Here is a 25142-nt window from a genome sequence, read left to right as displayed (position 1 = left end):
ACAGTATTAAAATTAATTTTATCTTTTTCAAAAAAAGTGTGGCTACCTGAAAATTTAAAATTACATGCATGGCTTACACTATATTTCTGTTGCAGTGGTTCTTAACTGGTGACGATTTTGCCTCTGCTCTAATTATTTAGCAATATTTAGAGACATTTTTGATTGTCATGCTCAGGGAGAAGGGGGATCTAGCTGGGAGAGGCCAGGAATGCTGCTAAACAACCTGCAGTTCACAGGACAGTTCCCCACCCCCCAACTATAAAATAAACAATGTAGCCCACATGTCCATTGCACCAAAGTCGAGAAACCCAGTTCTACTGGACACTCTCACTTTGGATGATATAGTCTTCTCTTATGGGCAATGACTCCAAAATTACAGGCCCTGCGGCCTAACAGCATAAATTGCTGGAGTTAGAGACCTGAGACTCTGGCCATTCTGAGTATCCATCTCCTAATCTGTAAAATAGGCATAAGAATATCTGTTTTACAAGTTTCTAGTTAGGAGTAAATGAAATTGACTTGTACCATACCTGATATTTAGTAAACCTCCACCAAATAGAAGTTATTATTGTCATTAAAAAAACATCTATCTTTTACTCTCTGTATCAACTATCGGGATTTCTACATGCCTTCTGGATTTTTCTGTGATACTTGACATTCAAAAGCTTGAAAACTAAATTTGTAATTTCACCCTTCCTCTTCTCTCCCACTCCCTCAATGTATTCACTTTCTGACTTTCAGTCTTAGCTCACAGTGGCACCACCCTCCCCATCTTAGAATCTGAGTCAGTTTCACTTCCTGCTTCTACCCCCTCACCCGAATTTGTAATTTGTTAACCTCTTTGGAGTGTATGGATGTGAGAGTTGGACTGTGAAGAAGGCTGAGCACCGAAGAATTGATGCTTTTGAACTGTGGTGTTGGAGAAGACTCTTGAGAGTCCCTTGGACTGCAAGGAGATCCAACCAGTCCATTCTGAAGGAGATCAGCCCTAGGATTTCTTTGGAAGGAATGATGCTAAAGCTGAAACTCCAGTACTTTGGCCACCTCATGCGAAGAGTTGACTCATTGGAAAAGACTCTGATGCTGGGAGGGATTGGGGGCAGGAGGAGAAGGGGACGGCAGAGGATGAGATGGCTGGATGGCATCACTGACTCGATGGACATGAGTCTGAGTGAACTCCAGGAGTTGGTGATGGACAGGGAGGCCTGGCGTGCTGCGATTCATGGGGTTGCAAAGAGTCGGACATGACTGAGCAACTGAACTGAACTGAACTTGGAGTAGGGATGTCTCCTCCACCCCTCTTCTCTGTTTCAGCCTAGCAGGACATCTTCACCCAGCCTGAGAGCAGCTCCCTTTCAGGTCCTGCTTTTGCTCTTTCCTCTTCCCTCTGTGTGTGATTAGTGAATCCCATCTTACTTAGAAGCCCTCAGTGGTTTGTGGCTTTCTTTTGTTTTTGCTGAAGTGGGACTACCTGTGGGCAGGAAGTGTGACATGCCCATCTCCTAGCCCACTTCCCTAGTTCTCAACATGATGCCTAAGGAAGGGTGTTCCTTGAGTGTTTTCTGTATGAAACACTTCTGAATGCATTCAAAATGCATGATGTTGTTGTTGTTTAGTCACTAAGCCATGCTTGACTCTTTTGCAACCCCAAGAACTGAAGCCTGCCAGGCTCCTCTGTGGGACTTGCCAGGAAAGAATACTGGAGTGGGTTGCCATTTTCTTCTCCAGGGGATCTTCCTGACCCAGGGATCAAACCCATGTCTCCTGCATTGGCAGGCCAATTCTTTACCACTAAGCCACCCGGGAAGCCCAAATGCATGATAGGTATCCTTTTCTCCTTGGTTCTCGTAGATCAGGTCCTGCATCGAACTAGAACAGTGATTTCCAAATGCCTTATTTTTCTTTTAATAGTTCAGCAGACCTTAACCCATGTCTTCACCTATCTCTTCACTCCCCCCTGCCCAACCCCCACCCAGTGTTTAAGCTGGGGAAGCACTTTGTTTGTTCTCCCTGGAGGGTTACAGCCACGATGTAATACACCTAGATCCCAGAAACCCCATCTTCCATAAGTGGACTTGCGCAGCCAGCCTGAGGGGTGATGCCGCACTCATTCCGCTGGCCCAGGCCTGCCTCCAGAGAGCAGGGGCCCTCGATGCCCAGGCATGCCTTCTTTATGGTGGCAGAAATAATCCCCAAGCAGCTCCCAGCAGGCTGTGAGGAGAAGTTTTCCAGAAACATGCTCTTTAAGATGGTCTAATAAAGAAAATATAACGTGTTCCTTGGCAGGATACAGACATGGATGGGCAGAATGGTGTAAGGTTGGAGTCTCCCAATGTCTAGACACTGTGACCCATTCAAAGTTTTGAAACATTTTAAATACAAGCCGTTTTACAGTGTAAAGTGTGACCCACTTGGACGTTGTCAAGAGCTTCTAAGTTTGCTCCCTTTTGTGGCAGCTACAAGAGGAGTCCAAACACTGCACTAGTGAGAAGAGATTCCCTGGCCTGGAAGGCATGTGAGATCCTAGAAAGAACTCATCTTTCTCCTGTTTTCTGCAAGGCCTTAAAGCTCCTTTTCTAGGGAAGGCACCTAAGTGTCAATATTCTGGGGCTTGTCTTCTGGAGCTGGGGACCCGTGTCTGGACATGGGGCTTTGCCATGCAGCTGTCTTCTGTGGGTTGGCACTAGATGTCCCTCCCCCAACAGGGAGATCAAGGTGCAGCTGACCAAATGGATCTTCCCTTAGGAAATGTCAAGATTTGCTGTCTCCCTTGGCTTTGTCACATCTCAAGTTTTTCATCTGAATCTAGCTATTCCATTGGTAAACTATGAGAAATGCCCCATATAGTGCATATATTAGATAATATCTTCCCCCCACTTTAAACAAATCCAGAGACACTTCACTGCTCATCAGCATTTCTAATCAGCTGTAGACAATCTGTCTACATTCTAACTTAATATAATTTGAGGTAAAATTAAGCAAGAGTGATGGTTAATCATTTGAGCCCCAGATTTGGGCAGGTCTGGCTGTGAAATTTAGTTTTGCCTCTTACCAGATCCATGCCTTTGAGCAGTGGGACTTTCACTTCATCAGAAATGGGGAGGTAAAATAGTTGCTGTCTCATAAGTTAGTTTCTGTCTCATTTAATAAGGATATATATATATAAATCCCCAGGACAGTATCTCAGTAAATAGTGGCTATGACACTTCAGTTAGCCTCTGTTCAGTTCAGTGTCTCAGTTGTGTCCGACTCTTTGCGACCCCGTGAATCGCAGCACCCAAGGCCTCCCTGTCCATCACCAACTCCCGGAGTTCACTCAGCCTCTGTAGGCATCCTGACTCGGGGATAAAAGCATGATTTGATTTTATGCATTTATTCACTTGGCAGATATTTCATGGCACCTCCTATGGGTCAGGAATTATGCTGACCCCTGGGGATCCAGTGCGAGTGAGGGAGAAAAGGCCCTTGCTTTGGTGGAGCTTGCATTCCAGAGGGAGAGACACACACTGAACTAGTTGATAAATGAAAGCAAGGCTAGCGTTGTGAAAAGCACTGTGCAGAAAATGAATGGGGAGATGTGATGGAGCAAATGGGGTTGGGCTGGGGAGTTGTCTCTGAGGACTGTGAAGTCTGAGATGAGACCTGATCACAGAGATCTGAGGGAGGGCATCCCAGACTGCAGGAGCTGCAAGGGGCATCCATCTGAAAAGGGCCTCTGTGCTCCCATGAACACCTTCTCGGGCCCCTAAGGAAAAGACAACATGGGGAAGGAGATGTTAGGATAATCTAAGCCTGCGGTTGACAAAATGTCTGAAATATTTAGAAAAATACAGAAAAAGCGCACTGACCGTTGATCTAAAGTCTTCTCCAGGTCAAACAGTGAGTGTACCTGGGAGCTCAGGGGCAAGACACTGGTGCAGGGGACAGCAGCTGGCTGCCTCCTGCAGGTGGGGTTCATCTACCTGCTGAACATTCTCTGATAAAGGCAGTATACCTGCCCCAAGGGATGCAAACCACTCCCAGCCTTTGAACTGGTGGGATCACAGCCTCCATGTCCCCTGAGGGACTGGACCACAACTCTCACGGGTCCCAACGCTGATTTTCACTTCCAGGGCTGCTCGGGAAGAAGGAGGGGAGCAGAGGACCTGTTAGTCATCGCTGTTGTTATTGGCTGCTCATCCTGTGCTAAGCTAGGCCCTTTTGTGAACAATTCTGCAGTTTACTAATTCCATCCCTGTAACAACCATAGTTGGTAGGAGCTGCTCTTATTCCTCTCTTATGGCTGAGGAAAGTGAGGTCAAGAGAAATGAGTCGAATAGGCTGCTGTGCTCAAAGGCATACAGCTGATAGATGCCTTGGCAGCTTCAGAACCTGCCCCTTACTTTGTCCCTGGATGTGCTGTTTTTTGCTGATGTTCCACTGAGGACAGGTAAGTCTTTGCCTGTTTGCATGCCTGAACTAAGCCACAGTCATCCCATACCTACCTATAGGGCTAGAGACCCTATAAAAGGAGAATATGAAAGGGGCCAGTGCGTCCTTGCAGTATATTCTTAGGTGTACACTTAGCCACCACCTCCTTGCTGGAGAATACACCCGGGTTCTTGGCAGGGTGGTTAACTAGTCCACATGTGTCAGGGGTGGCCTGATGCTCCTTGGGCTCTCGGCCCAGCTCTGAGCTGGCTGCAGAATCAGCTGCTGGGTTCAGGTAAATAGTCTCTCCTTTGCTGACCTCAGAGCAATAGGAGTCGATGAACGTGGAATGAACACCTGGCCTCTTCTCATGCAGATCCATTACCAGGCCCACGGTGGCCTTTCTGTAGAGGCCAGCCCAGGACAAGGCTGCTGCCCACTGATAGAGTCAGCCTTGCCGGTGACCACGAGTGATCATGGGATGAGGTAGCACCAGTGGAGGAATGTCATGAGCGAGAACAAAGGGGCCAGAAATGGACAGCGGCCTCAACACTTGGGAGAAAAAATGGCAGTGAGAACAATGTAAAAGAATACTGGCTGCCGGAGTCAAGGACCTGGTAGTGACTGACTCCTGGCTCTGCCTTTTATTAGCTGTGTGATCTTAGGCAGACCTGAGTTTATGCTCTGGAGCTAGAATCCTGGGTCTGAATGCAAGTTCCTTCTTCTTAATCGTGACGTGACCTCGGATACTTCACTTAACCAATTCTGTGTCTCAATTTGCTAATCTTGGGTTTTGTTGGTTTAAATAAATTAATACATCTGGAGCATTTAGATCAGTGCTTGACATAGGCAGCCCACTCCAGTATTCTTGCCTGGAGAATCCCATGGACAGAGGAGCCTGGTGGGCTACAGTCCATGGGGTTGCAAAGAGCAGGACACGACTGAGTGACTAACTCTTTCAACTTTCTTTGACACAGAGTTAGACTTCTGCTAGCTTTATTAAGTCATATGACCTCTGGATCTCAGTTGCTCAACTGTCTACCAGGGAAAGTAATATTGCTTTCACAATGGAAATAAGCTGGTTTACTTAAAGCATCTGCTGCAGGTCTGGCCTATGTGACATACCCAGTAGATGCTTCTCCTGAACTCAAGTGGCTCCCAGTCTTGGCACCTGTTCAGTGGAAATGTTTGACCTTGGGTGGATTGACAGCTGCTGGTCCCAGCCCTGGCTGGCTTTTCTGGGCTGGGAAAGTGCGGGTGGGTGCATAGCCTCTTCTGCCTTTCTCACTGGATTGAGTTGCCCATGACGGTGGCCCCTTTCAGATGTTGCTAAGTCCTGGATGGGAAGGGGCATCTTGCCATTGCTGTAGTTTTCCTACTGGGTCCTGCCAGTGCTTGCTGCTCTCACTGCCACCATAACAGATTGGCTCCAGGGGTACCTGGAGTATACTCAGGGCCTGCTGGATTCTCTCACCCCCTTTTTCTCCCTAATCATCCCTGAACACTTAACCTGGGTCAGGCTGGTTGCTTGGGGTGCAAAAGTGAGTCAGACATATCTCTACTTTTGAAGAGGTCACTGGAGGTCAGGTAGACTTGAAAAAAAAATAAAATTCATTGATAAATGGAGCAGTGGGGGGCATGGGCATTCCCTGCCTGCACCCTCTCTCTCCCTGACTACCTGCAGTGGTCTCTGGTGGTGGTTTAGTTGCTCAGTCATCTCCGACTCTTTGCAACCCCATGGACTGTCTGTAGCCCACCAGGCTCCTCTGTCCATGGGATTTCCCAGGCAAGAATACTAGAGTGGGTTGCCATTTCCTTCTCCAGAGACCTTCCCCACCGAGGGATTGAACTCAGGTCTCCTGCATTGCAGGCAGATTCTTTACCAACTGATTAAAGTCGTGGTCTCTGGACCCAGACACCTGAGTTTGAATCCTGGATCCAGCTCTTAAAAGTTACAGCTGTGAAATTGGCAGGGTGGTTATGAGTTGTTGTGAATAAAGGATTCTGAGTGCTGGCTATTATCATTGTAATGTTTAAAAGCAAAAGTTCACTAAGCAACTGAAAAGAAAGACAGAAAGTGATAAATGTGAACTTGTGTATCTATTTCTGGAGGCTAGATTGTGTATCTTAGCTCTCCTTTCCCCCCCACATATGGATTATAACTGGCCCTAGAGTTTTCAGCTTTGAATATATCTAGACTTAGCCCATCTCTGAAGGCTCTTCATGCTATTCCTCTGAAAGGAATATGGGATTCCTAACACCCTTTTTTGGAGTCTTGGAAGGGCCCATGGCTTTTGCTCTTCCAAAGGAAGGAAAGAGAGTCAAGGTAGCTGACTGGTCAAACCCGCCCCCTCCCCCACCCCCGCCACCTGCCATGACTAGAAATTCCTTGCTGATAACTGTGTACACCAAGATGTCAGCATCAGAGCCCAGGGATAGGAACTTATGAGGTCCACTGAAGAAAGACCATTGGTGGGGAGAAAACCAATGCTATAAGAAGCAACATGTATTGTAAATGGTATGTTTGCTGCTAAGTCACTTCAGTCGTGTCTGACTCTGTGCAACCCCATAGACAGCAGCCCATCAGGCTCCCCCGTCCCTGGGATTCTCCAGGCAAGAACACTGGAGTGGGTTTCCATTTCCTTCCCCAATGCATGAAAGTGAAATCACTCTGTTGTGTCCGACACTTAGTGACCCCATGGACTGCAGCCTACCAGGCTCCTCTGCCCATGGCATTCTCCAGGCAAGAGTACTGGAGTGGGTTGCCATTTCCTTCTCCAATGCATGAAAGTGAAAAGTCAAAGTGAAGTCGCTCAGTCGTGTCCGACTCTTAGCGACCCCATGGGCTGCAGCCTACCAGGCTCCTCCGCCCACGGCATTTTCCAGGCAAGAGTACTGGAGTCGGGTGCCATTGCCTTCTCCGAATGGTATGTTTAGATGAGTCCATTTTTGTATATAAATTTTACCTAAAAAAAAAAAACAAAAAAAAAGAACTTCAATAATCATTCTTTTTTAGCTGATTTTTTATTGTTGACTTACAATGTTGTATTAATTACTGCTGTACAGCAGTGACTCAATTATACATATAGGTGCATTCCTTTTCTTTTCTTCCATTGTGCTTTGTCATACGATGCTGAATATAGCTCCCTGTGCTATACAGCACCTTGTTGTTTATCCACCCTATGTACACCAGTTTGCATCTACTGATCCTAAACTTCCTTTGCTACTTGCCTCCCCCTTGGAAACCCCCAGCCTATTCTCTGTGTCCCTGATTCTGTTTCTGTTTCATAGATGTGTTCATTTGTGTCGTATTCTAGATTCTACATATAAATTATAAGGTATTTGTCTTTCTGACTTCAGATAGTAGATACTCTATTTACATCCATTTTCCTGCAAATGGCATTATTTTGTTCTTTTTTTATGGCTGAGTAATATTCCATTGTATTTCTGTATCACATCTTCTTTATCCATTCATCTATTGATTGACATTTAAATTGTTTCCATGTTTTAGCTATTCTGAATAGTGCTTGGCATGAACATGGGAGTGCATGTATCTTTTTTTTTTTCTTAATTTACTTTTTTACTTGGCTGCATCGGGTCTTAGTTGCAGCTTGCAGAATTTTTAGTTGTGGCATGTGGGATCTAGTTCCCTGACCAGGGATCAAACCTGGGTCCCCTGCATTGATAGTGCAGAGGCTTAGCCACTGGACCATCAAGGAAGTCCCACATGTGTCTTTTTGAATTAGAGTTTTGTCTGTAAAATATGCCCAGGAGGGGGATTGCTGAAATGATATGGTAATTCTACTTTTAATTTTCTGAGGAACCTCCGTACTGTTTTCCACAGTGGATGCACCAACTTATGTTCCAACTTACAGGGTATGAGAGTAACCTTTTCTCCACCCCCTCTCCAACATTTGTTTGTAGACTTTTTAAATGATGGCCGTTCTGACCTCTGTGAGGTGGTACCTCATGGTCGTTTGGTTTTGCATTTCTCTAATAATTAATGATGCTGAACATCTTTTCGGGTACCTATTGGACGTCTGCATTTTTTCTTTGGAGAGATGTCTCTTTAGGTCCTCTGTCCATTTTTCAGTTGGGTGGTTCATCTTTATGTTGACTTATGCAAGTTATTTGTATATTTTGGAACTTAAGCCTTTGTCAATTACAACGTTTGCACATTTGTTGTTGTTCAGTCACTCAGTCCTGTCCGACTCTTTGCGACCCCATGGACTACAGCACACCAGGTTTCCCTGTCCTTCACCATCTCCCGAAATTTTCTCAAACTCATGTCCATTGAGTCGTTGATGCCATCCAACCATCGTCCCCTTCTCTTCCTGCCTTCAATCTTTCTCAGCCTCAGGGTCTTTTCTAATGAGTTGGCTCGTCACATCAGGTGGCTGAAGTATTGGAGCTTCAGCATCAGTCCTTCCAGTGAACATTCAGGGTTGATTTCCTTTAGAATTGACTGGTTTGATCTCCTTGCAATCAAATATTGATTGCAAATGTTTTCTCCCATTCTGTAGGTTGTCTTTTAGTTTGGTTTATGGTTTCCTTTGCTGTATAAAAGCTTGTAAGTTTAATTAGGTCCATTTGTTTATCTTCATTTTTACATCTATTGCCTTGGGAAACTGACTATGGGTATAATTTATGTTAGAGAATGTTTTGCCTATGTTCTCTTCAGGAGTTTTATGGTGCCATGTCATATGTTTAAGTCTTTAAGCCATTTGAAGTTTATTTTTGTTTATGGTGAGAGGGTGTGAAAAATTTAAATAAATATTGAACTCTAGTTAATTAGATTTGCATCCTGAAATATTTGGGAAGAAATGTACTGATTCAGCAATATCACTGAAATGCACCAAAAATTAAGATCAACTGATGAATAAGTAGAGAGGTGGAAGGATGATAAGACATATGATAAAGTGAGGAGTATAAAATCTAATCATAGAATCTAGGTAGTGGGTATTTGGGTGTTCACTAAAATTCTTTCAATTTTTTAAAATTTATTTTAAAAATTTTATAGTAAGATACTGTAAAAATATTTTAAAGCTACTAGATTGAAAATAAAACCAAACGAAAAAGCCCATAATGGAAAACTCTTTAAGTAGATACTGGAAATATTTTCAAACATTTAAAATAATGCTGGAAAACTGGATGTCAATATAAAGAAAAATAAAAGTAGTCCTTTATATATTCTGCAATATATTTCCTTTTTTGAATTATAAAATTTATATATTTATATAATATATGTGTGTGTGTATATATATATATATCTTTATTTAGAAGGATGTTGCAGACAGTGGGCAAAGCAAGTGAAAAGACCCTGTGTGTGCTTAGGGAGACCATTGTGGTTGGAGTGCAGAGAGGGAGGGGGGCTGGGCAGGAGCTGAACACAGAAGGGAGATTGAAGGGCAAGGCCTTGTAGGGTCTTGAGGCCATAATACAGTCTGATTTTGACTTCCGTGTACCGTGAAAAGCCATCAGAGGTTGTGAACTGGGTGTGACGTGATCTGACTTTAGAAGGGCCACCCCAGTCGCTGTTGGGGCTGTGGACTGTAAGGGACACGAGGGAAAGCAGGAGGTCAGGTAGTCCTGCGACCAGGGCAGAGGAGGAGGACGGTATCTTGAATCAGGGTGGCAGCATGGAGGAGGTGAAACTAATCAGGGGCAGACTCTTTCCTGAAGGTAGAGTCAACAGGATTTATTGGCAGGATTGGTTTGCGATAAGAGGAAAGGAATCTAGGTTGACGCCAGAGTTTTGGCTCCAGGAGCTGGAAAAGTGGGAAGTGGAGAAGTATGAACTGAGATGACCATGACTGGGAGAGGAGCAGGGGGTGGGGGCGGTGGGGCATGATGTGTGATCAAGAGTGTGATCGTAGGTCTGGTTTGACATCTAAGATGCTTACTAGAGCAGCTGAGAATGTCTGCAGGCAGTTGTTTATCCGAGTCTAGGAGTTTAGGGGTTGGGGACAATTTTGAGCATCATCAGCATGAAGAGGGAACTTCAAGCCATGGAAAGAGGATGTAAAATAAAGAAGGGAAGAGGATGGAGCTTGAGCCTCAGGTGGGCCCAGTGTGGAGGTGAGGAAGACGAGGGGAGTAGTAGAGATGCATGGGCGTCTGTGGCTGAGGTGGAGAGAGGAGATTCCAGAGAGTGAGTGTTTCAAATGCTGCAGTGCTGGTTCTCTGCCTCCAGTTTCTTTCTCTCTCCTTACCATCTTTTTTATTGCTCTGGAACTACTTGTCCTAAACTAGTACTTTCATTCTACTCCAAACCCTTAATAGCCCAAGTAGGGATGGTGGGGGGAACCATTCAAATCCTTTGATCTGACTTCCCAGGCCTTCTACCATCTGGCTCCCTCTCTGTCCCCTGGTTTCCCTTCAGCCCTTTCTTGTCCCACACAACACCAGGCTCACTTGAGCGCAGCCTGGCCTCCCCTCCCTCCAAGTCACCTCCCTCTTTCTCAGCCTGACATTTCTTCTGTCTCTCTTGAGTCCTCAGCCTCAGTTCTACACTCCTGGACCATCTTCTGATAGGACTTTTTCATAACCACATTTGTCCCTTCCACACACATCCCCAGTAGTCGCAGGCGGTCCCAAGCCATCTAGCATTTCTGGACCCTCTGGCCCCCAATCAGACAGCCTCCTGAGGTTTGGGGACAGGGACCTTCTCTTGCATCTTTTGCCACCCACAGAGGGGACTCAGTGGTCTTACATATCTTAGCTGAGAAGGGAACATGCTAATTCATAATAAGGCCCAAAGAAACCTGGAAGAATTTTAATACATGATCATGATTTCAAGTACAACTCCTGGGATCCAAGGTTTGTTCTTACCCTAGTCCTGTGACCACAGTCAAGTTTACCTTCCCAAACCCCAGTTTTCTCATCTGCCAAATGCCCAGTTCAGGGTTCTTGTAGGAGAGAAATGAGGTGCCTATCCTACAAAGTGCTTAGCACAATAAAAGCAGACAGTAAGTGGGAGCTCTGATTTTTATTACTGCTATTATGAAAACTGTCTTTCCTATTACTCTTCCTGTTATGGGATGGACAGACACCTGCAAAGGTGGGACAGAGTTGGCACTGTTGATGATGTACTTTGGCATCTGAAATGAAAGGAGTCGTGGGCTTACTTGCTGCTGATCTCTAGGGGAGGTTTGATAGCACGCATGTCCAGACTTCAGGGAACTCATGCCTTAAATGAAGGAGATGCGGGAGGTATAAACAGCACCCAGAGGCAGGAAGCACGGCCTTGGTGATTGCACTTCTGACTCTCAAGTCCAGGGTCCAACCTGAGTGTACTTACACAGTCCAGGGGTAAGATGTTTGCAAATGAAACTGCCCCCCAAAATCCAGACCCCAATCTCAGCAGTTACAATTGCTCAAGTGGGTCAGAGCACCGACTCAGGCTGAAAGGGAGGGACAGAAGAATGGAATGTTTCTCAGAAGAATTCGTGTTATTTTTTGAGAGCAGACAGGGAGAACAGGATATCTTTCTTCATTTCCGCTCTGTAAATTTCTGAGGTTAGTAAGTGGGGTGATTATTACTCAGGAATAGCTGGGTGTGACCCAGATACAGGAGAGTCAGATCAGGGCAGGGCAGGGCCCTGTCAAGTCAGATGAGGGTTTGCTCCTCACTGGAGTGGCCTTTGAAGTTGCCGTGGAGAACCCGGTCTGGCCATCCCCACCCCTGCCACACAGAGCTTTCTCCATCCAAGGTTAGAATCGTAGGTGGCTGCATCTCTTGTGAGCTCCCCTTTCTTAGACCGTGGGGCTGCGAGGGCAGGTCCCTTAGGCCAGCGTGTGGGTGGGAGGCACCTTGGCTTTGATAACTCTCTGCCCTGTGATTCTGAACGAGCTGTTTGCACTCAAGATAACCCAGTAACAGTCAGGGCCTTCCTGTCTGGGTTTAGATAAGCAGCCCATCTTAAGAGCCGGTGAGGCTAGGAAGCCACGCCAGGAAGCACGTGGGCACGTCCCTGGACCCAGAGCACTGCACAGGGAGCTGGCCAGTGGGCCAGCATGCGGGAAGGCCGCCGCTACCAGAGAGATGGCACCACGCGTGACATCGTGTCTCTCAGCTCTCTGCCAGGTCTCCAGAGGCACCAGAGAGGCTGCCAGTGTGCATGCCTGACCCCCCACTGCCCGCACCTGCCTGAGTGGCTTCCTGAGAGCTGCAGGGGCTTTAGCACCATCTGGCCTGTAAATTTCCACCCCAGGGAAGGACATGAAGTTCAGCCGAGATGCAGACTCAGGGCTTCGGGGCAGAGGCCTGTACTCAGCCTGAACCCGGCTCCGTTTAGAGGGCCAAGGTGTGCCCTGTGTAGGGAAGGAGCCCAAGCTGGCCTCACTTACTCCTGAACACATCCCCTGTGGCCTGGCCTCATGGTCAGGCAAGTGGCTTGGAGATCAGCCTTTGGACCCACGTGGCCTGGGTTCGTGTCCAAACTTGACCACTTCCTCATTAGGTGATCCACCCTGGGGCAATTTCTGACTTCTCACTTCTTAGCTCAAATATGGGGACAATAATAGTACCCAGAGCAAGTTAACTTTTCAATGCCTCAGTTTCCTCATTTACAAAGTGGAGGTGGTGATGACAGATACCTCACAGGGCAGTTGGAAAGATGAAATAGATGGAATGATTAGGACAGTGCCTCGCAAGTAGAACCTGCTGGGTGTGATATAGTTTAGATCCTATAGTCATCCTTTTCAAGGAGCTGCAGCACCTGGGTGAGTGAGTTTGTGAATGGCAGACCTTGATCCGCTCGCTCTCTCCAAGTGCTGGCTTTCTGCGCCCCACCTCCCTGGACTGTCTGCACGCAGAGCTCCCAAACAAAGTGGAGGCAGAATTCAAAAGCGGAAATCAAGCCTCCAGACTGCTAACCCCTAGCTTAGCCCCTGGTCCTCTCGGTGGCTCCCTTCGGGGACTGATCCCTTTAGCATTCTTGGCGCAGTCCCAACACTTTCCCCTCGGCCCCCCGCCCCCACCACTTGTGGGTTGGATGATGCAGCATGTCAGCAAGAAGTCAGTAGTGCTTTGGGGTTCCCCTGGGAGGGCACAGGGTCCTGTCCAGCCCGGTGCCTTGACAGTGGGCGAGGCCTCATACCCCCTCTTCCCATCATTTGTTAAATAAAGAGCTGATTTTTCCATGTGGCGTTTGTCTCTCTGCACAAATGTGGAGGTCTAAGCACGGCCAAGCTTATCTATACAATGGACTTCCTGCTGGTGTTGGATCTACCCCGCTCCCCACTGTGTAATAAATTTATGTCGCCTGAGCACACAGATCTGCTGACGTCCGTGATCCTGGTGGCCTTGGCAGACCCCAGCTCCCCCAGGCTGGGTGGGAAATGCAGACATAAACCCTGGCTGATGTGAATCGAACATCCCCGATTACTGTCAGGCAGCCAGAACTGGGTGGGCCTTGAGGGTGTGGAAGTTCCTTCATCCATCAAATGTTTATTGAGGCCTCCTGTGTACCAGGCCCCATACTGGACATGGAGATAACTTTTGTGGAGCTTTTCGCTGGCCTGGGAATCAGATGCACATAATTATAACACATGGAGCTTGGTTCTGGGGTGGCACTAAGGACAGAGCCTGTAGGATGAATGTACAATCTGATTTGGGGCTCAGCCTCAGAGCTGACTTTTAATGAAAAATTTTCATTCCTTGGCACGGAACCCTCAGCAGTGAAGCCCGGATGCATCTGGGAAAGGTGGAGAGTTCCTTTGGGTTGAGTTATCATGATGCTTTGCACACGTGGTCTGTTTGCACTCTGCCCACCATCCAGAGCGTCATCTGTGGGCAGGCTGGAAGAACCCTCTTCTTCGTCTGCTCCTCTGCCCAGGCACGCTGTAGCCGTGGTTTTCAGCTTCTTGTCAGAACTCCGAGTTCCCGTGTTAATCATAACGACTGTGTTCCTGGAGGAACTGGTCTTGCTCTGGCCAGCAACCCTTCTCTCCTGTCTTGATAACATCTGTACCAAATTTTCTCCCTTTATATAATTAGGCCTGTTGGTATTTGCCTTAAGTATGACTGGTGTCTCTGAAATTTCAGGCCCCAAAGTATGAGCTGGGGCCCAGGGTGGTGGGAAAACCAAGCTTTCATTGGTGGGATTTCAGGTTTAGTTGAGAGGGCCAGAGATGGTACACCAGCGACTGTTTGCATGAGAAATGCACAGCAGCCCCCCAGCTGGTGGGAGTGGGAATCCTTGCCTTGCCCGGGGAGCAGTTCTGGGTCAGGCCTGGTAGATGGGAGAATGCAGGGGGCTCCCTTCCTCCCCTCCCTGCCTTTCTTCCCCCCACATCCTCCCGCCCTACTCCGTCTGTGGCCCTGGAGTGACAGAACTCAGCAAACAGGAAAAGATGCGCTAACTGCAAAGAAATGCAGTGAATCCAGACTTAACCCCAAAGCCAACCTCAGAGCGTCGGGGTTTGGAGTCTTGCTTTGAGATGCCCGTCATGGTCTGGCTATGTCCGAGCCGGAGGAGCTGTTTGGGGTGTGAGATAAAGATGAGAGCTGGGCTTGGGGGAGTTGGTTCTCTGTAGGCAGTTCCAACCAGAAAGGAAGCATTAGGTTTTGCCTACCCGCTGCCTGTCTCTGGAGTGAATTGTATCTCAGTGGTGACTTCATTTCCCCTAACAGAGTTTCCACAAACTCTCTGGACGGTTCCAGCGAGTAAGCCACACTGATTGTGGTGTGGGAGCTTCTGATATGCTTATTTGCAGTTTCCCTGTGGGAGTCTGGAGGCCCCAGATGAATGATAACTGGATGATGGAACATTTGCTAGGGGAAGGGGAAGGCATTTTTTTTTTTTAAGATAAGGTTTGATCCCGAGCAGAAGGGATGTTTTCAGATGCCTGTATGGTGTCAAGCAGTGATGTGTGGGTGCAGATCCCCTTCTCTGTGACTCTGGGGGGGTACCCCCAGTTAGTTAGACCCCCCTCCCAAGTTGAACTCTTGCCTCTTAAAGGTGCTTCAGGACCTGTCCAGGGGTAGGGTGGGCTGCTGCGAGGGGGGTCTGTCAGCCAGAATACCGACCGCCACTTTCCTGTTTTTATTGGAGCAGTGATACTCATAAGATATTATTTGAATAGAAGGGCTTTTCCCCAGTATAAGTAGTTGGTTAGGTCATTATGTGTCTTCTCTTCTTTCCTAAATGGCTGTAACTTTCTTGGGGAAGGACCCCTGTCTTGTTCAGTGTTGCAGGATCCAGAGACCGAGTTCAGGACTGGAGCAGAAACCCCTTCCTGTCCCTTCTGCCCACGCAGTCCCAGTGCCTTCAGGACCATGACCATACCACTTCGCCTGACTTCTCAGACTCTCAGCATCTAGCTCCAGATGAATCCTGGTCTCTCTTCTCTCCTTTTCCCCAAAGTATCCTTCTCTCCATCCACCTGGACTAACAGGTCAAATGCCAGAGCTGAGATTTAAGCCCAGTTCAGTTTAACTCTGAACCTCACGCCTATCTTACTGTGCCTTCCCTGAGTCCTTCGTGGACTCTGCATTCTTCACGGGATTTGGCACAGTGATTGGTGTGGGGTAAACCCACAGGTAATGTACATGGGATGTATGAATGGCGGGTCCTAGTAAGTGTTCGATTTACACTGGTTAATTTGGGTGCATGTGGGTTTGCTCCCCAGTTACATTGCTGACTAGGGAGGAAGTTCTGTCCACAAGACTGGAGGCCACTGAGTGTCTCTCTCCGCTCTCCCCTCCTCAGTGTCTCATCATTGGGGGAGGACCATGTGGTCTGCGCACTGCCATTGAACTTGCCTACCTGGGGGCCAAAGTGGTTGTGGTGGAGAAGAGGGACACTTTCTCCCGGAACAACGTGCTGCACCTCTGGCCTTTCACCATCCACGACCTGCGAGGCCTGGGAGCCAAGAAGTTCTATGGGAAGTTTTGTGCCGGTTCCATCGACCATATCAGTGAGTGGAGCCAGCGGTGGCACCCCATGTGGGGAAGGGGCTGACCTGGGGTGGGGTATTTCTTCACATTGTGGAATCCCCAGGATGTTCCATCCTGCAAGTCTCCGGGGGCTCCTCACATCCAACTGACAGACATTTAGTGCCAGAGCCTGTGCTGTGCCCACTAGGCTGGAAGCACCATGATGCCAGGGACCATGGTATGTCTTACCACAGTACCTTTAGGGCGTAAAATGGCGCCTGACACATAGTAGACGCTCAGTGCACTTCTGTTGAATGAATGAATGAATGATATATGGTAAACAGAGGCAGAGGTAAGTCATATAGTTTCCTGCACCAGGTTTCCTTGAGCTTTAGAGAGAGAGAGGCCATCCTGATGGGGGTCCATCCAGAAAAGGAGGGGGACTGGGAAGGTGGATCTGGGGTCCTGGGCCATCCCTCAGTGATTAGTAGGGTGAAGTGAGCCCTGAGGCGCCTCCTGTGCTGATGTCACTTAGGCCTGGGTCTCTCGAGGTAGGATCTGTGCAGGCAGGCTTTGGGAGAGAAGCCTCCCTCCTCCTCATGCTTTACAGGGAAGAGGTCTTTTTTTTTTTTTAATTCATTTGGCTGCACCAGTTACTTACATCACTCAGGATCTTTAGCTGTGGCATGTGGGATCTAGTTCCCTGACCAGAGATCAAACCTGGGCCCACAGCATTGGGAACCTGGACTCTTAGCCACTGGACCACCAGCAGGGCAGTCTTTAGTCATTTTATATACAGCAATCATAACTCATAAAAGTCAGGGAAGTTACTATTGTGGGGAGAGTTAAGGGTTTGAATAGATTTGGGTCCATTTTCTGTGTGACTTGGGTCAGATTTCTCACCTTCCTCCAGCCCCAGTTTTGTCTCCCCTAAATGTGATCAATGCCTGCTTACCAAGAGAGCTGAGAGGATTGATCGAATGAGGTCACGTGTGAAATGTGCTTATCACTGTGCCTGGCCAGTCTAAGTGTTCAGGAAGCGCCTTGCATCCAGCAGGGTACAATGAACAAGAAGCAGCCAGGATCCCCAAATTCAAATAAATTCAGAGCTGCAATCTCTCAGCCAGTGAGTGGAAGGAGAACCCTGAGATCCATGCTCTTATGAGGACAGGCACTGATGGGAAAAGGGTGTGGGGCTGGGGCGAGAACAACTGGAGAGAATTAGCAGCCAGACAGGGTGTAATTTGGTCAGATACAGGAGACCTTACCAGCAGGGGCCCAGGGTTTGTTCCCGCCCTGGGATGAGAAAATTCCAAGAGTCCAATGGAAAGAAATTTGGATTTGCCCAGAAGGCTGCAGTGTCAGCTTTCCGGATATTCCTTACCACCCACGGAAGAATGTATGTTGGTACCAGTTTAGAATGACAACATTAAGCACCACTTTCCCATCGAGCCTTCTTGAGAGGCAGAGCTGATCTTAACCTCTGGTTCTTGTGTGTGGAAACACGGGCAGGACTCTGAAACTGAGATTCAAAGTTCAGAGTGATCATTGTCAAGGGCAACTCTAGTACCCGTGGGGAGGCAGGGAGAATTTATTGAGTACCTACTGGGTGCTGAAACCAGATAGGCTGGGAACCTTGAAACCATGAGGGGAAGCCTACCCGCCCCCATGGCCTATTTCCTGGCATGGACTCTTGAAGCACCAGCTGATTGGCTCCCTTTCAAACTGGCCATGGTCTCCAGCCCCAGCTGTGACCTGGTCTTCAGCTTTGCTCAGCAGTTTTCCGCTGGTCCTGTGTCAGCATCCTCCTCCAGTTCCCACCGTGGCCGTCCCAAGCCTCCACCACAGCCTCCTCATTCTGAGCAGATGGCCTCCCTCCATCCGCTTCCCTCCAACGCTCTGCAGAAGAGAAGCCACCGGCGGGAACTCCCCCTGCCAGGCCCTCTCCTCCCTCCTGTGCCCTCCTCTCCCCAAGTGCCCTCCCTCCCTCTCAGCCCGAAGTCAGAGGCAGAACTGGTCCTCCCTCTCCAACCCTAGAGGCTCTCAGTTTCCTTCTCGCCTTTTCCCCTGCCCTTGCCTCACTCAGCCCCTCCAGTCCTCTGATACAGCCCATTACTTTTCTTCACCTCAAAGTGCTCATTCTAGAAAGAGGCGACTTAGACTTTGCCTCCACTTTCCACTCATGCCGGCTTCCACTGTGGTCTGGTTTCTCCCCAGTACTGTGCTAAAGGGACTCTCTCCAGAAGCTTGCCCTCCTCCCGTGCCCTGGCCTCCTGCGGTCTTCATATGCTTAATCTCTCCATAGAACCTAGTATTCTTGGTCCCTCCGCCCTTGGCTTTCAGGACTGCAGCTCAGACCCTGTTTTGCCACCCCACTGGCCCCAGCTACCAGGTCCTGCCCCATTCTGTTTACCCATGTTTCCTTCATTAGATGGGGTTCCATATCTCCTGGGCCTGGTATGGCTCTGTGTGATGGTAGATGTTCACTAAATGCTCAAGGAGTGAAGCCCACAAAATGCAGAGGGACCCACAGGTAATCTGAAACTCTCTGCTCTCAGAAATGTATTTGGAGGCATGCCCATTTGTGCTCAATGGCAGGGACAAAATGGAAAAACAAAGAGCCACTCATTAGGAGAGTTTGGGAGAGTGGGTAGGAGGTGGAAAACATGAGTCTAGCTTTGTGGGGAGGATTCCCCACTCCACCCATTACCAGGGATGGCTGAGAGCTCAGGCAGAGTAAGCCATTTACTCTCTGATTGTACGTATTAACTCGTTACTCGCTCTCTGTTTACTTCTCTTTCCACCTTCATCTTGTCAAACCCACAGCCCAGCTCAGGAAGGAGGCAGAAAAGAGAGTCACCCTCAGGATACCGGGTGTCACCCACCTGACAGCTAGAGCACAGTCTTGGAGTCAGACAGATCTGGATCCACATTCCAGTTTTGCTCCTGTGTGAGCCTGAGCAAGTCACTCAGCCCTCAGTTCAGTTCAGTTCAGTCGCTCAGTCATGTCCGACTCTTTGCAACCCCATGAATTGCAGCACGCCAGGCCTCCCTGTCCATCACCAACTCCCAGAGTTCACTCAGACTCACATCCATCAAGTCGGTGATGCCATCCAGCCATCTCATCCTCTGTCGTCCCCTTCTCTTCCTGCCCCCAATCCCTCCCAGCATCAGAGTCTTTTCCAATGAGTCAACTCTCCGTATGAAGTGGCCAAAGTATTGGAGTTTCAGCCTCAGCATCAAGTCCTTCCAATGAACACCCAGGACTGGTCTCCTTTAGGATGGACTGGTTGGATCTCCTTGCAGTCCAAGGGACTCTCAAGAGTCTTCTCCAACACCACAGTTCAAAAGCATCAATTTTCAGCTTTCTTCACAGTCCAACTCTCACATCCATACATGACCACTGGAAAAACCATAGCCTTGACTAGACAGACCTTTGTTGGCAAAGTAATGTCTCTGCTTTTCAATATGCTATCTAGGTTGGTCATAACTTTCCTTCCCAGGAGTAAGTGTCTTTTCATTTCATGGCTGCAATCACCATCTGCAGTGATTTTGGAGCCCCCCAAAATAAAGTCTGACACTGTTTCCACTGTTTCCCCGTCTATTTCCCATGAAGTGATGGGACCAGATGCCATGATCTTCATTTTCTGAATGTTGAGCTTTAAGCCAACTTTTTCACTCTCCTCTTTCACTTTCATCAAGAGGCTTTTTATTGAGCCTCAATTTCTCATCTCTAAAACAGGAGTAATTATCCCAAAGGGCCACTGTGAGGGTTAAATGAGAAAGCAGTGGAAGGGTTAAATGAGAGAACACAGGGTGCTTGGCACATAATTAGTGCTCAGTAGTGTTCATTATTGGCACAGGCATACCCTGGAGAAATTGCAGGTTTGGTTCTAGACCATCAAAACAAAGCAAATATTGAATAAAGCAAGTTACATGAATTACAGTGCATGTAAAAGTGATGTTTACACTATGCTGTAGTCTATCTAGTGTGTATGCATATAGAAATAGGTGTAAAAAAGCAATGTAAATACCTTAATTTAAAAATACTTTATTGCCAAAAAAAAAACTGCTAACCATGATCTGAGCCTTCAGTGAGTTTTGTAATAGTAAACATCAAAGGTCACTGATCGCAGAACACCATAACAAATACAATAATAATGAAAAAGTTTGAAGTATTTCTAGAATTGCCAAAGTATGACACAGAGACACACAATGAGCAAATGCTGTTGGAAAAGTAACACAGGTAGACGTGCTTGATACAGGGTTGCCGCAAATCTTCAATTTGTAAAAAACATAATATCTAGAAAGCGCAATAAAGCAAAGTGCAATAAAATGAGTTATGCCTCTATATTGTTATGCTCAGAAATCATATGGTAATTAGATAGTGTTCTGCATACAAGAGGCACTCAGACATTGTTAATGACAGTTCATCTCTTTCAACTTCCTTTCTAACAGGTATTCGTCAGTTGCAGCTCATCCTATTCAAGGTGGCCTTGATATTGGGGGTTGAAATCCACGTGAATGTCGAGTTTGTGAAGGTTCTAGAGCCTCCTGAAGATCAAGAAAATCAAAGTACAGTATAATTTTGCTTTTGATCTAGAAATCAGATATTGTGAAATGGAAACAACATTTGGAACTCCCAGAGGATGATTCTGTAGTAATCATTCTGGGGCTGTTTGACATAATTCCATCAAAGGATATTTTACTGTTTTGGATCATTGTTGTCACTTTAGGTTTGTTCTTCAGCTCCCAGGGGATTTATTAGAGACATGAATTTGATCTCTGGGTAGGGGAGATCTCTTGGAGTAGGAAATGACAACCTGCTCCAGTATTCTTGCCTGGAAAATTCCGTGGTTAGAGGAGTTTGGTGGCCTACAGTCCATGGGGTTGCAGAGTCAGACACAGCTGAACACACACACACATTAAACCTGTAATTTGGTTACCCTGTCACTAGGAGGCAGTACTTTGACAGATGAAGTCTAAGTAGTAAGTGGGAAAGAAAACATAGATTTGGTTATCTGATAAAATTCATTCACATGCTCTTGAAGCTGTGTGTACACAGATACGTGGATATACTTACTGTACCTGTATGATATTTTAAAATCTAGTAAATAAAAATGAAGTTTTGAGAGCAAATGTGAAATAAATGTTTGAAATATTATTTGGCCTATAATATTTTTTAAGCTTTATTGGAAAATAATTTATAAACCATAAAATTCGTCCACTTTAGGTATGTCATATTGAGTAATTTTTCTCTTGTTCCTTTTAGTATTTTATAAAAATTCTGATCTTTTATATTCACCATGGCCGGAGTTTGTTCATGATGCCTCTATATCTTAATATCAAGCTCTTCTACTGCCAGAAAGGGCTTTCAATTCTGGGTCCAGTTTTGTGTCAGAGACCTTGTAGTTTCACACATAGGTTACAATCCTGATTTCTCCTTCCTTTGCCCAGAATATTGACATTTTAGGGGAGACATTAGTTGGCTTTTGTGGCAGGACAATATGTGTGATTTGACTCATGTCAAATTATGTGCTCTTAACCTTTCCCAGATCCCTGTGTGCTGTGCTTAGTTACTCAGTTGCTTCTGACTCTTTGCAGTACCATGGACTGTAGCCCACCAGGCTCCTCTGTCCATGGGGATTCTTCAGGCAAGAATACTGGAGTGGGTTGCCATACCCTCTCCAGGGTCTCAAACCAACCCAGGGATCTTCCCAACCCAGGGATCAAACCCAGGTCTCCCGCATTGCAGGCAGATGCTTTTCCTTCTGAACCTCCAGGGAAGCCCAAGAATACTGGAGTGGGTAGCCTGTCCCTTCTCCAGGGGATCTTCCCAATCCAGGAGTCAAACCAGGGTATCCCGAACTGCAAGCAGATTCTTTACCAGCTAAGCTACCAGAGAAGCCCTCCCAGATCTGTAGTGGGTGTTAAATTCTAATTATGGGTAACCAGCAAGATTTCACCTGAGAATTGTTTCACAGACTCCCAGCCTTTATAGAAACCAGTAAAACCAGACATGGAATTGGCACTGCTGATTTACCTTTTCCGAGGCTGAACTGGAACTAAGCCAGAAGGACTCCAAATACAAGTGTGAATCTGAACAGTCTGGGTCTTTCCTTTGGAGCCTCTGTCTGGGGTGCCTGTACCTGGTGGCATTGTCCATTTCTCATGGCCAACACGGGGTGGGGGGGGCATGTAATCACTCTGTCCTCCCATCTCTCACTGCCAACTCATCTCATTTTTCTGTCCTGGCAGAAATTGGCTGGCGGGCAGAATTTCTCCCTGCAGATCACTCTCTGTCGGAATTTGAGTTTGATGTCATCATTGGCGCGGATGGCCGCAGGAACACACTGGAAGGTGATGACTCTTCTTAGGGCTGAGAATGGAGGGATGGGGGTGGGAAAGGGTGTATCAGGAAAGGCATGAAGAATGGGTGTAAGATGGTAGGTGGCAAAGCTGGATTGGGGGGTCTTGATAGAAGGGCAAACCGCCCTGCTCTGCTTGAGGCTGAGCATTTAGAGAAAACCATTTAATTTTCATTGAAGCTCTGTAATTTGTGAGTAGTAGGACCGCTCAGAACATTGCTATAAGGACTGGTCTAAGACTCGTATGTAACCATTCTTTTTAAAGGTTAAACATCATGGAAATTAAAAGAAAAAATCAATATACATTTATTGAACACCTGCTACTGTGCAAGCCAGGGTGCTAAGTACTTTCATACTTCTTCCGACTAAGAGAATCCTTTTATACTGTTGATGGTATTGGCTTACTGTGAAGTATAATACGCTGGAAGGAGGACTGCATCTCCTCTCATAACTTTACAGCATGCTCACTGCTGGTCAGTGAGATAAGTTTAGCCCAAACTGTCAAGGAATAAAACCACACCTCTCTGCTTCTAAGTTTGGAAGCGTAACACGTTTTTTAGGGGAGAATCTAGAATCTTTTAGGACCCTGGTTTGAAGACCAACTGGTCCCACATGGCATCTTTTGGGCTGAGGATAGGTCTGTTTTTCAAGCTTGCCTTGCTCAAAGGCTACAGCCTGCAGATGTCTGCCGGGGAGGGCACCTTCACTGAGGACAGAACGCTCTCCGCGAACTAGGGTTGGTCTGCCAGACCTCAGGGAGTGTGGTCCTCCTAGCCAAGGCCCTTCTCACCTGCCGTACAGTGCGGCTCCTTCCCTCTCCCTTCACTTCCACACCCACTCCCCCGCCCCAAGCAGCCAGTATTGGATATCGATCGAGAAAATGTTTAAGCTGCCCACCTGAATGTTGTACTGTGAGTTTATGAGGCCATTCTGATGGTTTGTAAATCTGAATATAAAAATCCAGGATCCACGCCCACCTTGAGGATGGTTTGACATTTTAACATAAGTAGGGCAGGAAGGGGGAGAACCATCTGAGCAACTTAAGACCAGGTAAGCAGACAAGAGCAGATTTCTCAAATGGCACTCTTGGCATCTGGGGCCAGGTAGTTTTTGTCGTGGGGACTGTCGTGTGTGTTGTAGGATGCTTAGCAGCATCCCTGACCTCTACCCACTAGACACCAGCAGTGCCCTTATTTGTAGCAACCAGAACCATCTTCACACTTGGCCAAATCCCCACTGGGGGGGCAAAATCACCTCCAATTAAAAAATACTAGAGACTACTGACCATTATTGACAACTTCCACAAAGGTCTAATGAAGAACCAAAATGAGAGAGTGTTGAACAGAAACTCAAGATTTTTAGTCAAAGAGATTTTCAGCAAAGAAGTTTGGAATCACCATCCTAGTGGTACAGAACCTGCCTGCCAATGCAGGAGACACAGGTTTGATCCCTGGCTTGGGAAGATCCCCTGGAGGGAGGGCATGGCAACTCCACTCCAGGATTCTGGCCTGGAGAATCTCCTGCAGGGAGGAGCCTGGAGGGCTACAGTCCATAAGGTCACAAAGAGTGGACTGGATTTAGCATTAGCATGAGTCTTAGCATATGAAAAGGGAAGGGGAATCCCCACTGGTGGTAAAGACAGTGGTTCTGTCTGCTAGGAAGATAAATGTCTTGAGTTAAGCTAAGTAAAAAGCAGTCAGTACCTGGGGCTGGGGTGGAAAGGAAATTCTGGACTGAAAGAAAAGACAAATGCTAAAAAGTAAGGGGATTAGAAGGTGGTGGTCCATTGAAATGGGACCTCCTGTTGGTGATCCTGTGTGTAATCGCCCATGATATTGTGATTTATAATAAGGCAAATATATCTGGGTCTTTGTCCCCTTTCTGACACAGCTCCCCAAACCATTGGAATTTCCTGAGTGATAAGAACAAGAGGAGCATCTTTTGTTATGATATTTGCCTATGGTTCCTGAAAACATTTCAGAACCATAAGTGTGAAATGGCTGTGTTGTTATTCACAACAAGCTCCTTTCCACCACACCTGAGTGTATGTTAATGAAGTGAGTTTTGGAAAGCGCCTAAGAAAGGGAGGGGATTGGTTGCCCAGGGAGCCAAAAAAAAAAAATGATTAGAGGGTTGGAACTTTTAATCCTATCTCCTGACCTCATGGGAGGGGAGAGGGGCTAGAGATGGAGCTCACTGACCAGTGACTTAATCACTCATGTGTCTGTAATAAAGCCTCGGAAAAAAAAAAAAACCCAAAGGCTGTGGAGAGCTTCTGGGTTGGTGAACAAGTGGAGGTTTGCAGAGAGTAGAGTGTAGCATGCTTGGAAAGGGTGTGAAAGCTCTAGCTTTCCCTACACCTTGCCCTAAGCATCTCTTTCACTTGGCTGATCCTGAGTTATTTAGTAAGATACTCTCTGAGTTCTGAGAGCCACTCTAGAAAATTAATCAAACCTAGGAGGGAGTTCTTGAACCTACAATCT

At 47.0% G+C, this 25142-nt stretch overlaps 1 protein-coding gene and 1 non-coding gene across 6 annotated transcripts in view; one reads left to right on the top strand and one right to left on the bottom strand.

The window, feature by feature from the left end:
- The window catches only part of LOC138092617 (F-actin-monooxygenase MICAL2), a 101115-nt gene that overhangs the window by 25720 nt on the left and 50253 nt on the right, over window positions 1–25142 (top strand). For all 5 annotated transcript variants that reach the window (XM_068988673.1, XM_068988672.1, XM_068988674.1 and 2 more), the window contains exons 2-4: window positions 16125–16332; window positions 20750–20866; window positions 22550–22651. In XM_068988673.1, the coding sequence (XP_068844774.1) occupies window positions 16125–16332; window positions 20750–20866; window positions 22550–22651 (427 nt within the window). The remainder of the gene's footprint in view (window positions 1–16124; window positions 16333–20749; window positions 20867–22549; window positions 22652–25142) is intronic.
- Window positions 8057–8129, bottom strand: TRNAD-AUC (transfer RNA aspartic acid (anticodon AUC)). The gene has a single exon. It is a non-coding gene; the product is annotated as a tRNA-Asp (tRNA).

The sequence above is a fragment of the Capricornis sumatraensis genome, chromosome 16, assembly GCF_032405125.1.
Source record: "Capricornis sumatraensis isolate serow.1 chromosome 16, serow.2, whole genome shotgun sequence".
Classification (NCBI taxonomy): domain Eukaryota; kingdom Metazoa; phylum Chordata; class Mammalia; order Artiodactyla; family Bovidae; genus Capricornis; species Capricornis sumatraensis.
The sequence above is the reverse complement of the archived record's forward strand: the minus strand, read 5'-3'. Positions and strand labels throughout refer to the sequence as shown.